The 13,934-nt window shown below is 38.8% G+C and overlaps 1 protein-coding gene across 3 annotated transcripts in view; it reads left to right on the forward strand.

The window, feature by feature from the left end:
• Positions 1-506: 506 nt before the first annotated feature.
• Positions 507-13,934, forward strand: part of SSH2 (slingshot protein phosphatase 2) — a 250,029-nt gene continuing 236,601 nt past the window's right edge. The window contains exon 1 of one of the 3 annotated variants that reach the window (XM_034640201.1): positions 507-661. In XM_034640201.1, the coding sequence (XP_034496092.1) occupies positions 599-661 (63 nt within the window). In that variant the 5' untranslated portion in view covers positions 507-598. The remainder of the gene's footprint in view (positions 662-13,934) is intronic. The other 2 variants (XM_002912307.4, XM_011225237.3) reach the window with 2 other exon arrangements.

A 13,934-nucleotide genomic window follows, 5' to 3' on the forward strand; every position in this document is an offset into this window, starting at 1 on the left:
TGAAACCCAGCGGAGCCCTTTCCCACCAGACAACGCGTTTGCCTCAGGATTTTCACCTCAGTTTCCTTTCACTAAGATCGGTTAAGCTGTGCGCCCCCACCTCATAAGATGGTCGTCTGTCAGGAATGGGGATTCCAGCGTCCCCCCGGCCCAGGGCCCCTCCCCCCATCCCACTTCACTGCTTCTCCACGCTGGCAAACCGCGCGATTCCAGACCAAAGGAAGAAACCCGGGAAGGGGCGGCGGCCGGAGACGCAAACACCCAGCCGGCTTCCGGCAACTCAAGGGTTACGGCGAGGCGGCGGCGCGCGCCGAGGGGAGAGGCGGTTGCTGACAGGTGGCGCCTGCGCACTGGGAGCGCTCATTGTGCCCCGCTGCTGCCGAACCGCCCGCCCGCCCGCCCGCCGCCCGTTCCGCGCGTCAGTAGGCGAGAGTCCGGTGGTGGGTACGGAGCCTGCGGCCGCTCCCGCGGCCTCCTCCTCCTCCCCGTTCCCCTCACCCCCATCCCACACCCCTTTCTCCATCCCGGCTCCGTCACCCTCCCGCCCCCCACACTCAGGACAAGAATGCCCTGCCCGGAACAACCTAGCAGCGTCTAGATGGCTTTGGTCACGGTCCAGCGGTCGCCTACCCCCAGCACCACCTCCAGCCCCTGCGCCTCGGTGAGTCCCACCCGGCGGCCGCTCCGCTCGCTTCTGTCACTGCGGCTCCGCTTTGCCTCAGCGGGTCCCGCCGAGCGCCACTGCGCACGCGCCGCGCCGCTTCCCAGGCCTTGGCACTCGGCTGCCGCGAACCCCCCCCCCCACACCCCATCTTAAAGACGAGCTACGGGAACTACGGGACGTTGGGGTTTGCCCCCATCACTGTGGGCACCTGGCTTTCACAGTCCTCGCCTTGAACCCCCCCGTGGCATGCTTTCCTATGGCTTGAACACTTCCTTTCGGGAATGAGTCATTCTTGCTTTTAACCCTCCCCCTTCCTTGTACCCTCTGTTGCTCTGCTGCAAGGGAGAGGACCGTGGGACTCCTGCGTTGCCCCTTATACACACCACAGCCCCTTACCCACACCCATTTCTTGGACCCGTTCAGTATTCACACACTGCAACCCCTTCTTCAGGCTCTCCGGGGTGTGTGCCTTCCCCCTAGTCACTTGCCGTATTTCTTGTGCTCTGGTACTGTTCGGGCTTCATTGGACTGCTGAGCTGGTAGTTACTCTTCGTTTCTTCCCTCTTTCCCTCCCGCAGAGGGTGGCTGTGGTCTCTGCTTCTTGGACCTCTTACCTTTCCTCTAAGAGGTCCTGAAGCATCTGGCGCTGCTTGACCAGTGCCAATTCATTTACATCTTACAGACATTAATGCCTTACACTCATTGCTCATGATCGTTCTTGTTCTTGGGTCGTGTTTGTATGGCTCCTTACTTCAGATGCCTATGCCAGGGAAGCATGCTTCCAGAAGGAAAATACCCAGTAAGGAGCCTTTTCCTGCTGGGCCCGTCTTTGACTTCCCTGCTAGCCCCACCCCCACTCCTTTATACCCTATGCTTTTCAGTTTTATTCTTGAACATATTTAAAAAAATAAAATATTAAAAATAAATACATGAAATATTGCACCAGTGGGGCGAAGTGGGATATTCTAAAAACATGCAGATGTTTTAGAAGGAAATAGAATGAAAATATGAGCAATTGGAAAAACCGTCTTGAACTTCCTACAGAATTGTAATTTTTAAAACTGTGTTGGTGGATTTAGTAATTTCACGTTGCCAAAAGGTATTCAGTAAACACTGTACTACCTTCCACTGTAAAACATCAGGTTGTTCTTAATATTTGTATGTTCACTGAGGCATGGGCTTTGATAGCTTGAAAATATGGTGATTTCAGCATAGTTTCCTGAATTTCAAAATTTTGTTGTGTATCATAGTGGTTTCTTTTTTTTTTCCCCTGAGCTTTATTTTGCATTTTGTGTGACCAAATTGACAATTATATCCTAATTCTGGAATTGATTATATGTCGGAGGTTAACTTGTATTGTTCCAGAGAGCAGAACTATGATCTTTGGGTAAAAGTTCAGGGAGGCAGATTTCCAATGATTGTAAGGAAGAATTTTATAACAATAAAGTGGACTGCCTTTCAAAAATAGTGAGTGTCCATTGCTTAACGTATTCAGAGAAGGGCCTTTTGCCTGGAAGTTAGTATAAAGAATTCCTTCAGTGGGGAACTTCTAAGGCTTTTTCCAACTCTTAAGATTTTGTGATTTGAGAATAGTTGCACTTCAAAGCTGGTAAAACGTTTTAGAGTCCTCTGAAGACAAGTATCTTGTGGATAGAAACTTAATAAACTTATTTTTATGTAGTATTTTGTGCTAGTTTTTGGAAAGTTAATATTCCATCAAACCATCTTACTTCTCTCTACTAGTAAACCCTTTGAGGATGGTGGTCACCAGGACTGATTTTGGCTGAGAAAGCAGCTGAAAGTTAGTAGAGTCATGCAGATGCACTAGAAACCAGTATTATAGTAAAATCATTTTCCCTGGGCATTGTTAAAAATAGTTTATTCTATGATAATAACATACATATATCAAGTTATCATACTAAGTTTCTTGAGATGAATGATTAGTATACAATAAGGCCATATCTACTTGATATGACTTAATTAGCCAAACCTTAGTTATTAGAATACTGAGGTATGTTAATAGCCACTCCTGAGATAGGTAATTAAATTGACCATGTGGTAAGCTCAGTTGATGAGCTAACTGATTCATATTTCTACATCTACTTGCTATAGTAGCCTGGTTATTTCAGCTGCTTATATGTGGCCCTGGGTGTAAAGGAATCCCGGGACTGGTGTGTGTATGGGTGTGGGTGTGTGTGTTTGTATGACTGCTGAGCCAGTTACCTTTCCCCTTAAATTGTCTTCCTATTTCACTTCATCCAGAGCTATGTACAGCTGAGTTGTCTTATGGCTCTTGTGTTCCAATATTTGACTGCTGTCTGGCCTACATATATTTGCTGTTATATCTCTTGTTGCATGAACAGGTTGAGTTGTTTGTTTTAAAGGTGAAACAGAGCAAAAAAAAATCTAGAAAATCATGAAAGGAGAGATTTAGTTTTGTGAGACTGGAAATTTAGGTTTTTTAATTAATAATTTTAAGCATTTTATTTTACTTTTTCACTATAGTAGTATAGGGCATTTTAATACTGTCTTCAATATTCATTCACTGGGGATTAAACAAATCTATTGATCATCTACTGGGTATGAGTGATTATTACAGATAGTAAGGTGTATAAGACATGGGTCCCATGTATCAGTATCATGTAATCTTGGGAGGGGAATAGGAAGAACAACAAATGTGAGATGAGAGGGTAGAAAAAGAGTGAAGCAAATGATACTATATGTACATGAACAGCTAGTTAGTAATGGCCATAAGTATTGTCTGAATTCACATTAAGATAAATTCACTAATGGTAAGAGCGCTAATAACAATATTTCACAGCTCTTGAGTTTTCATCTATGCTAGGCATCATGCCAAGTGCTCTATGTGAATTAACTCATTTATTCCTCACATTATGTCCGAGGGAAATTGCTATTATCCCTGTCTTACAGATGAAGAAACTGAGGTAAAGAGCTATTAAGGAATGTGATGTGTGTCACTCAGCTGTTGAAGATGTATTTAACTTTAGAATCTTCCATCTTTTCCTTTGTGGTAATCAAAGAGACGTTCATGTAGTAGGTGGATTCAAACTCAGCCTTGAAGTAGGGTGAAATATTTATAGGCTGGGTAGGGCCTGGGAAATAGTATTCCAGGTGGAGAGAAGCTGTATTGCCAGAATTTACAGGCAGAAAAGCACAAGGCATATCTGAAGGACTTAACTAGACCAGTTAGAGGAAGGATTTCTTTGGAAGAGTAGTAAGAGATAAAGGTGAAGAGGAAGCTGAGACTGCACAGGGACTGCTGAGTTCAGGAGTTTGAACTTGATAGGGAGAGTAATGGAGAGTCTAAAGAGGTTATTGAGCAGATATGATCAGTGGTGTTTTAAGAAAATTGATCTGGCAGCTATTGGCCAGAGGGATTTGAGAGAGGCAGAGGGAGGCCAAGAGTGGAGCCAGTTAGAGGCTCTTACAGATGTGAGATAATGAAGGCCTAAACTGGGGATGTGAAATGGTAATGGAAAGAAAAGGACAGATGTGAGGGATTATGGAGAAAACACAGAGGACCTGGAAACTGTTTGGATATAGGAGAGGAGGAATCAGAGATGCCAACTTTGGAATGTATTGTTCTTCTAAGATAATAGATGTTTCCTAATTAATAGGCAATTTAAGAATTATCTCTTTCCTTCTTTCTGTTATGAAATTTTCTGAACATTCCTATGTTGATCCATGGTCATATAAACACAGTGAAATACCATAAAAATATTTTACTTTTGTGTAGTGCTTTGTACTTTTCAGAGTGTTTTTGTGTTTGTGATCTAATTTAAATCTAGGAGAGCTTCAGAAGTTATGCAGAACAGGTACCAAGGTTAAAAGACTTGCTGAAGGTTATAAAACTGGTTAGTGTAAGAACTGCACTAGAACTAAGTTCCTTGGCTCCTGGTCCACATCTCTTTCCATGATGTGAAACAGCATATGAGTTTCTTATCCTGAGAACTTCGCTGCCAATATAGTAAAGGAACCAAGACTTAAGATGCAATCAAGAACTCATACTCTTTGCAGTTCATTTATATTGTAACTTGACTAGAACAGAATCACCTAGGTCTGTACAAATCATTTTTAGGTGATACCCTTATTTGAAGACTATTATCTCTTAGTTTACACATAATTCTTAAAATTTGGATATTTAGTTTTTCTTACTCTAAGAAGATTATCAACAGCAAAATAGGAATGTCAACTGTGGCAGGTGCTGTGAAAAACAGGCTGCTTACAGTTCTAGGAAATGATAGCTGATGGTTTTATAGCAAGGGAGGAAGAAGATGATTTATAAATAGCTGGCATAAGAAAAATTCAGTAGTATGGATTATTTAATGTAAGGACAAATCCCTCTCTAAGACCCAGTGGTCCCTCAGAGCTATTATTATGTGGTCATAATGATGACCCTGAATAATCATAATAAGGCTTCATCTTGTTTTGTCTTCATTTAAGCAGTCAGGATTGAGTGATTTGTATTTTGAGATAGATATCCATCCAAGTTTCACCGAAGTTTTGAAACTTATGATGCACATTTTAGTTGGGGAAATTCATTTCCATATATGATGCTGGATAAATGAGATATAATTGAATTATATATATATTTTATATATATTCAAATATGACCACATCTTTCTCCCAGACAGAGAAAATAAAACCATAGCAAATATGAAATTGATTTCTCTGAAGTATAAATACTTAAAAGTGATGCTTTTTAATTTTTTGAAGACAGCCTTAGAAACTTTCTTACACTATAGAAATAATACATGGTCAATGTAGGAAATTTTGGAAAATACAGAAAAGCACAGAAAAGAGAATGAAAGATATGTTCTGTACAACTGTATATGTATTTTACATAGCTGAAATGCTGCTGTCTGTATAATTTTGTATATTTGGTTCTTTTAAAGTTTGGTATATATCATAGATACATATCTATGTGCCATATCACTTAAATGGCTCTATTGGGCAGTTATAACTCATCCTAACCATTCCATTATTGTTGAACATCTCGTTTTTTCCCAACTTTTTTTTTTTTTTGCTATTATAAATCACATTGCAGTGAACATCATTGGGCATAAATATTACATTTATTAAGATTTCAAGAAATATAATTACTGGATCACAGAGTATAAGCAATTTTAAGACTCCTGTTGCATATTTATACTTTCTAGAAATGTTGTTCCAATTAACATTTATTTCAGCCAGCATAGTGTAAGAACATTCATTTCTCCTAGCCTTATTAACATTGGATATCCTCATTTCATATATAATCAGTAATTTTCAAGGATAAAAAATAATACCTCATTGGTCTTATATATATTTTATTACTAGACAAGTTGAATATTTTTCAGATGTTTATTAGGCATTTCTGTTAACTTTTTAAAAGATAGTTTTATTGAGGAATAGTCTACAAAGCCTAAAATAAACCTGTTTTAATAATTGTACAATTCAGTGATTTTTAGTAAAACTGTATTACAGAGTTGTGCAACCTTCACTGCAATCCTGTATTTCCATCTTATGAGCTATTTGTTCATTCTTTTCAACCTGTGTATCCTCTTGATATATTACGAATATTGACTCTTTCTTAGCACTAATTGCTTTTTAATTGTTTGTATTGCTCTTAGAATAAAGTCTACACTCCCGAGTTTCGCTAGCAAGACTTTTAATGAGCAAACCTTGCTTTACCTCTTCATCCTTGTCTCTTCCCGGGTTCCTGCCTTGCACACTGCTCTGTCAAGCTGACATGCCACGCTCCCTTTGATCTCTAGGCTTTTGCACATGCTGTTCCCTTTACCTGGAACACTTTTTCTTCATCTCTTTACCTGACTAATTCCTACTCATCCTTCAGGTCCCAGCTTAAATGTCACTTCTGGGAAGCTTCCCTGACTCCACTCTCAGACTATGGTAGGTGCTCCTTCTATGCGCACCACAGCACCCTATACTTACCCATAGTGGCTCTTATCTCCTTAATGCACTTGATTGTTTGCTTATCTCCCCACCTAACCTTTAACCAGGGTCTGTTTTCATAGTTTTGTATCACCAGGGTCAGTAATATTGGACATGTGGATCAACAGATGATGGATTGATGAATATGGTATTATCTAGTAGACTTTTCCATTTTGAGTTCTTCCATTGTTTTTAAACATTTTTGTTTTCAGAAGCCTAAAGAATATGACTTGGGTACATATTGCTAAATTGCCCTCCAGAAAGATTGACTCAGACTTCGTTGACAAAGTCTGAAGTATGCCAGGGGTCAGGTGCATAAAAATGTTGGCTCCACTGCACCCTCATCAGCCCTGAGTATCATCATCATCACCCATTTTCTTCATTATAATAAGAGCTATTGTTTATTGAACACTTATCATGTGCCAGGCACTCTGATGAGTGTTTTACATGCATTATGTTATTTAATTTTTACATCACTCCTGTGGTTTAGGTATTATTATTATTATTATCTCTGTTTTACAAAGAAAATTGAGGCTAAGGGACACCTGGGTGGCTTAGTCAGTTAAACGTCTGCATTTGGCTCATGTCATGATCCCAGGGTCCTGAGATCGAGTCCTACATTGGGCTTCTTGCTCAACGGGGAGCCTGCTTCTCCCTCTGCCTGCCACTCCCCCTGCCTGATCAATCTCCCCCCTCCCCTGACAAGTAAATAAATAAAATCTTAAAAAAAAAAAAAAGAAAAGAAAATTGAGGCTCAGAGAAGTAAAATGAGTTGCCCAAGATTGTAGGCCTGGTGTCTAACCCCAGAAGCCTTTCTCTTCACCGCTAGGATTTTATCATTTTAATTTACATTTTTTTCAGAGGTTAAACATTTTTTTTCAAATATTTGGTACTATATGTTTTATATTCCCTGTTTTATAAGTCATTCATGTGATTAACTCAACTTTCTCCATGGAGTTATTTTTGCTATATTGATTTGTAAATATTTTTTAAAGTAATCTCTACACCCAATGTGGGGCCCAAACTCATGATCCCAGCTAGGCTCCCCTGATTTATCATGACCTGAGCCAAAACCAAGAGTCCGGCGCCCAACTAACTAGCCATCCAGATTCCCCTTGTAAATTTTTTTTTTTANATTTTTTTTTTATTTATTTATTCAACAGAGATAGAGACAGCCAGCGAGAGAGGGAACACAAGCAGGGGGAGTGGGAGAGGAAGAAGCAGGCTCATAGCAGAGGAGCCTGATGTGGGGCTCGATCCCATAACGCCGGAATCACGCCCTGAGCCAAAGGCAGATGCTTAACCGCTGTGCCACCCAGGCGCCCCCCCCTTGTAAATATTTTTTATACACTAAGAATATTAACCTTTTTCTGTTATGTTGGACATTTGCTTTGGTTTTTCAGTTGCCATTTTGTTTTATTTGGTTTGTTTTGTTCATGGATATATAAACATTTAAAAAATTTTAATGCCATCAAAAAAATTTTAAGGGGCGCCTGGGTGGCACAGCGGTTAAGCGTCTGCCTTCGGCTCAGGGCGTGATCCCGGCGTTCTGGGATCGAGCCCCACATCAGGCTTCTCTGCTATGAGCCTGCTTCTTCCTCTCCCACTCCCCCTGCTTGTGTTCCCTCTCTCGCTGGCTGTCTCTATCTCTGTTGAATAAATAAATTAAATCTTTAAAAAAAAATTTAAAACCATCAATCCAAAGTCTGTGTGTGTATGTTTTTCCATTGTTTTTCTACTTAGTCCAATTTTCCATCAGTAGAGATATATTCACCTTTATTTTCTTGTTTTTTAATAGTTTATTTTTATATTTGACTTTAATCATCTGAAATTAATTTTACTACATGGTATGAGGTAAATATTAAACTTATTTTGTTCCAAACAGTTAACAACTTGTCTCAGTTCATTTTATGAAACAATCGCTTCTTTTTCTAATGGTGTGTAATTCCACCTATGAGAAATACTAAATTGGTGTTTTAAGCTAAAATGTGTTCTATTGAAGTTCCATTGCTAGTCCCACAGGAGTTTAGTTTAGTTTAGTACATATTACTTAGTATTCATTTAGTTGCATGTACAGACAATAAGCTTCAACTACCTTCGGTTTTAAAATTTGACTCAAGTGCCTTGGGAAGAGTAAGAGCAGTCCTTTGGTAATCAAAAGGTATATTCAGGTCTCTTCTCACTTCTATCAAGCTTTAAGTGAGAGGGAACAGGGGCACCTACGTGGCTCAGTGGGTTAAGCTACTGACTCTTGATTTCGGCTTAGGTCATGATCTCAGGGTCTTGAGATGAAGCCCCCCATCCAGCTCAGCGGGGAGTCTGTTTGAGATTCTCTCTCTCCCTCTCCCCCTACCCCCAACAAATAAATAAATAAATCTTAAAAAAAAAAATGAAAGGGAGCAGATTCTAAATTATGCCCAGTCTGAAAAAGGCACCATGCAGAGCCCATACTGCCTTCCTATATATATAGCACCATTAAATACCATCGCTGGTACCAGCAGCTTAGGGCTTCTGGTGTTTTGTTGGCTTCACATTGCCTGGCCCATTGTAGGCATTCACATGTCCATGTTTTTCACTTATTTGTTCATTCAAAAAACTTAACTATAGTAAGGAAACTATTTCTAATTTTAAAAACTCTGTGTGATTATTGATAAGACCCGTTACCCAATCTGAAATCTGCTAGAAGTCAAGTGTACATGGGAAAGACTCAAAGATTCTTGTTAATCAGCAAATAGTTAATGAGTGCTACTTTGTTCAGGTAACCCCATCCATTCTTCTCCTCTGGTTCTCAGCACTGAGTCCTTTTCAGATACTTTTACAGACTGCCCTGCATTTTCTTGCCCAGCTCAGCGGCATAGCTGCTGTTCACAGTGCCCTTCATTTTCCTGTTTGTCAAGAGGAAGTCTGGTGAGGTGGTCTTGGCTCTGAAATGTAGTGAGAGGTCCCATGGTTCCTAAGATTTCCTGAAAAATGGATAATATTTCACTTGACTGAGTGGGAGAGAATATGCTTAGAAACAAATGGTAGTATACTGTGTTCCAGCCTAATTTTTATGGATCTGTTTGATATAATTTTTTTAAAGAAGTAATTTAGTACCTTTTTGTATCCTGTACTATACTCAGTTCTGGAGATAACCTACTTATTTACTCATTCATGCCAGGATTGGGGATCCAGCAGCCAGTTAGTCCCTGGCCTCAGGAAGCTTTTAGAGTATAAGTGGAAGATTGATATTAAAAAAGTAATTAGAGTACAGTGTAGTAGTCACAGATTACTTGTGATTACTTGTATCTCAGATAGAAGCCTTGAGGAAGACAAAGAAGGCCAGCAAGGATTTCTTAGTTGAGCCTTAAAGAGTGAGTGGCAGTTGGCCAGCAAACAGAGGGTTGGGGGTGAGTAGCAGGAGGGAGGGAAGCATTCTTTTTTTTTTTTTTTTAAGATTTTATTTATTTACTTGAGAGAGAGAGAGAGAGAGCATGAGCAGAGGGGAGGGGCAGAGGGAGAAGCAAACTCCCCACAGAGCAGGGAGTCCATGCGGGACTCAGTCCCAGGATCCTGGGATCATGACCTGAGCAGAAGGTAGACGCTTAACCCACTGAGCCACCCAGGCGCCCAGAAAGGGAGCATTCTTAAGCATGAATTTAAAGCACAGGGCTTAGAAATGGCAGATGTACACTGAGAACCACAAGCAGTACAGTGCTCATGCCTTGCAAAGTGCAGAAAATAGGGCTGGTGAAGTAAACATAATTTTTCTGAATTATAACATCTATGCTGTTACTTTTACCTTTCATATAGTGTATATATTCTGTTGGCTTTCCTTTAAAGTGAATTTGTTAAAATTTATGATTAGGGGCAAGAAACCTTAAAGTATAACTGTCCTAACAGCTACCATGTTTCAAGTGTTTGCTGTTCTGTAGACACTAGGTTCAGTGTTAAACAGGCAACACAACAACCTCTTGAAGGAGTACTATTATTGTTCCTATTTTACAGATGAAGAAACTGATTTTCAGAGAGCTGTCTAGACTCCCCTAACTTGGAGTGGCAGAGCTGGTATTTAAGCTTTGGTTGTCTACTCAGAGACCAATTACTAGACTAAATTATCTTCTGGGTGTTAAAAGTTAGTCTCTCTCTCTGGGTGCTGTTTGATTTCTTCCTTTTTTTTTTTTTTCCTCTCGTTTTGTTTCATGTGTCCTGCTTCAGTTTGAATCACTGTGATTTGTGTCATTTTGCTGTGTATGCCTTAGTAATTGATAAATCATCTAAGAACCTTCTGAAGCACTGTGGGTTGATATAAGGCTTTATCCTGGTCTTAGAATTTACAGGTCTGGAGGAGGAAGGCAGCTATAAACTAAGCACGTGTAACTGATAAAAGTGGTATAGTGAGTGCAGTAGGAGAGGCAAAATCAAGTGTGTATAGGGAAAAATGTATCATTTCCAAAGGGGATAATGGATAGGGAATGTGGAACAGAGTAATAGGGAAAGATGGAGGAGCAAAAGATCTTCGCCACTAAAAAAATTAAAGATATGTTATTTACTTCAAAATATTAATCCCTTTCAGTTCCATTCATAATTAGAAGCCAGTTTTTTTTCTACAGGGTGGTTATTGTAAGACATTGCTATCTAAGGCATGGTAGCCAGATACTCAAGATTCTATCTTTGGAAAACATGTGTTTGTGGTTGTTACCTTGCCCCTTGCCTATTCTTCCTCTCCCAGCCCCATACCTTGCCCTAGTTAAAGAAAAAAAAATCCAACCTCTTTTCTACTGCTTCAGACAGATAGGGGAATGTATGAAATTATATTTGTTAATGTTTAAGGAAAGACATCTTTGTGCAACTATTGGAGCAGTGATTCTCCAATTATTGCTGCAGACATTTTTATAAAAACAGCAACAATTTGGGAGAGCCCTCGCTTCACAATTATGATGCTTAGTATATCTCAGGCAAAAATTTAAATAAACCGCACGTTAGCATCTTATAACGTATCTTAATCTCTTAAGGAAGTTCATTGATTCTTTGGATTTGAGAAAGCGATTGTGGTTTCAAAAAAAAATAGTATCTACAATGTGATTCTAATAGACCATATGGTGGGGAAGCCGTAATAGTATTTTCGTTTCTCTCTTCTTAGGCTTCAAATACCTATAGCAACATGAAGCAGTCCACTATAGTGGTTAAGAGTGTGGGGTCTGGAAAATATCTGCCTGAATCTGAATCCTGGCTTTACAATGTACTAGACTTAGACCACTTAACTGTTCTATGCTTCAGTTTGCCCATCTGTAAAATAGGGGTAATAATAGTACTTCTTTCACAGAAATAAACATTAAATGTGGGAATGCCTTACATTATGTCTGGCACCAAATAAGCATGCACTCATGGAGTAATTGTTTTTATAATGATGATGATTTACGGTTTATTAAGCAAATTTTCATTAGAACACACATTTGATGGGGAGCTTTATGACAATATAACTTAGTTTCTCTATATCTTTTTTCTTTCTTTTTAAAGTTTTTTACTCAGTAATAGCTTTATTTTTTAAATCAGGGAGTCCCAGTCTCCATGGCAAAGTATGTTGTGTATGATTTTGTAATGACCCTGGAGCACCATACAAAATGATTAATTCAACTGTAATCTTTAAAAATCTTCTTCCCTTGGGAGCTTATCAATTCCCTAGGCCATGCTTAGTAGCATATTAATCTACTGGATGTTCTGCTATATGGTAAGACAGATAATTGCAAGTGGTCATCTTAGTTTGTATAGTCAAATAATAGACTGAATGTGTTGGTGTTTTTAATGATTGAGACTATAAATCATGTGGCAAAGTAGAACAGAAATTTACTGATTTTTTTTAAATATAGAGAATCTGAGGACATTGAATGTATTCATGGGTTTAAATATATCTTTGTACTAAGAAACAATAGGTGAGAAGAATGATCTGTCTAATTCAGCTATACCAAACAGTTGGCAGTTGAAATTGAATGCAGCTTTTAGAAAATGCAATTCTAAACCAACTGAATGAAGTCACATATGATCTAACAAGAGGTTTTTGGTTCAGACTTTGGCTACATTTGATTAGAGTATTGAACCCCATTAGAAAATACAAACATCCTATTTTTTCCTTGAGAGAGTACTGAAAGAAATTGCCCTAAATTTTCTATTAGCACAATATTTTGATTTGTCTTCTTGATCTGTCTTATACAAGCTGCAACTTTCTCAACTCTGAGCATTTTTATGCTGATTCTGTGGTTTTCAATTAAACTTCAAAGGAAACTATACTGACTGTAAAGGAAGTCTGGTTAGGCAAGATGTGGTTGAAAAATCCAGGAACTCCTCTACTTGCTTACAAAACATTTTTGCAGGATATAGAATCTTGAAAATTAAATATAGAGCTTTTAGGAGAAAGAAAAAATTAGATTTCCGTTTAAGCACTGTTTTATAGAACTTTAATCCAATAGATTTTAAAGATTGAGAGAATTTTGTTAAAACCATTAAGTCTTGTGTGTTTGAAATTGTCTTATAGAAGGCTCTAGTTGTGACTGTACTTAAGACACAGGAAGATTTGGACCTCTGTGCTGCATGAGCTTGTTCAGAATGCCAGTCAGCCAAAAGTTAGGAAGAGAGATGTTGCTCACCAAATTAGTCTTTGCTTTGTTTCCAGCTGTCCTTTCAGGTGATTCAAAGCACTTAGAGGAAGACTGTGTTTTAACAGGTCCCAGGCTTATTCTTTTTCTCATAGATTTTTTTCACTTTATTGGATTGCACTCATTTGCAAACATTTATTAGGTCCCACTGTGCACAAGACTTTATATCATTTAAGCGACTAGTACAGTCTATGCTTTTTTAAACAAGTTGCCTTCTTTTTTGAACATGTGATTTAGAAAATTGAGGTTCTGTGTTTTATTCTTTTTTCATTCTGCTGATGTACTGAAATATCCCATTTGATTTTGTACTTTTTTATTCTGTATTTTATTTTTTGCTCACATTTCTGAAATACCGTAATAGCAATTCTCTAATTAGAAATAACTTTTCTGCAATAGTTGTGTGGACTCCAGAGTGAAACCTAATATAGAATTAGATCATATATGCTCCTAAATTCAAAGATGAAGGAGAAATTATTGAAATGGACAGTTGCTTTTGGAAAATATTTGAGTACACAGAAATGTTCTTGGAAAACGTGTGGGTCAATGGTAGAGAAAAATTTTTTGCCTTGTAAGATAGTTATTTTTTAACCCCTCCCTAAAATTACTAAGTTCTCTTTCCTCATTTTGCTTTTTGCCTACTTTACTTGATTTATTACTGACTTTCTGAAATACCATTTTGGAAG

This window comes from Ailuropoda melanoleuca, chromosome 13, assembly GCF_002007445.2.
Source record: "Ailuropoda melanoleuca isolate Jingjing chromosome 13, ASM200744v2, whole genome shotgun sequence".
In the NCBI taxonomy this organism is placed as follows: Eukaryota; Metazoa; Chordata; class Mammalia; order Carnivora; family Ursidae; genus Ailuropoda; species Ailuropoda melanoleuca.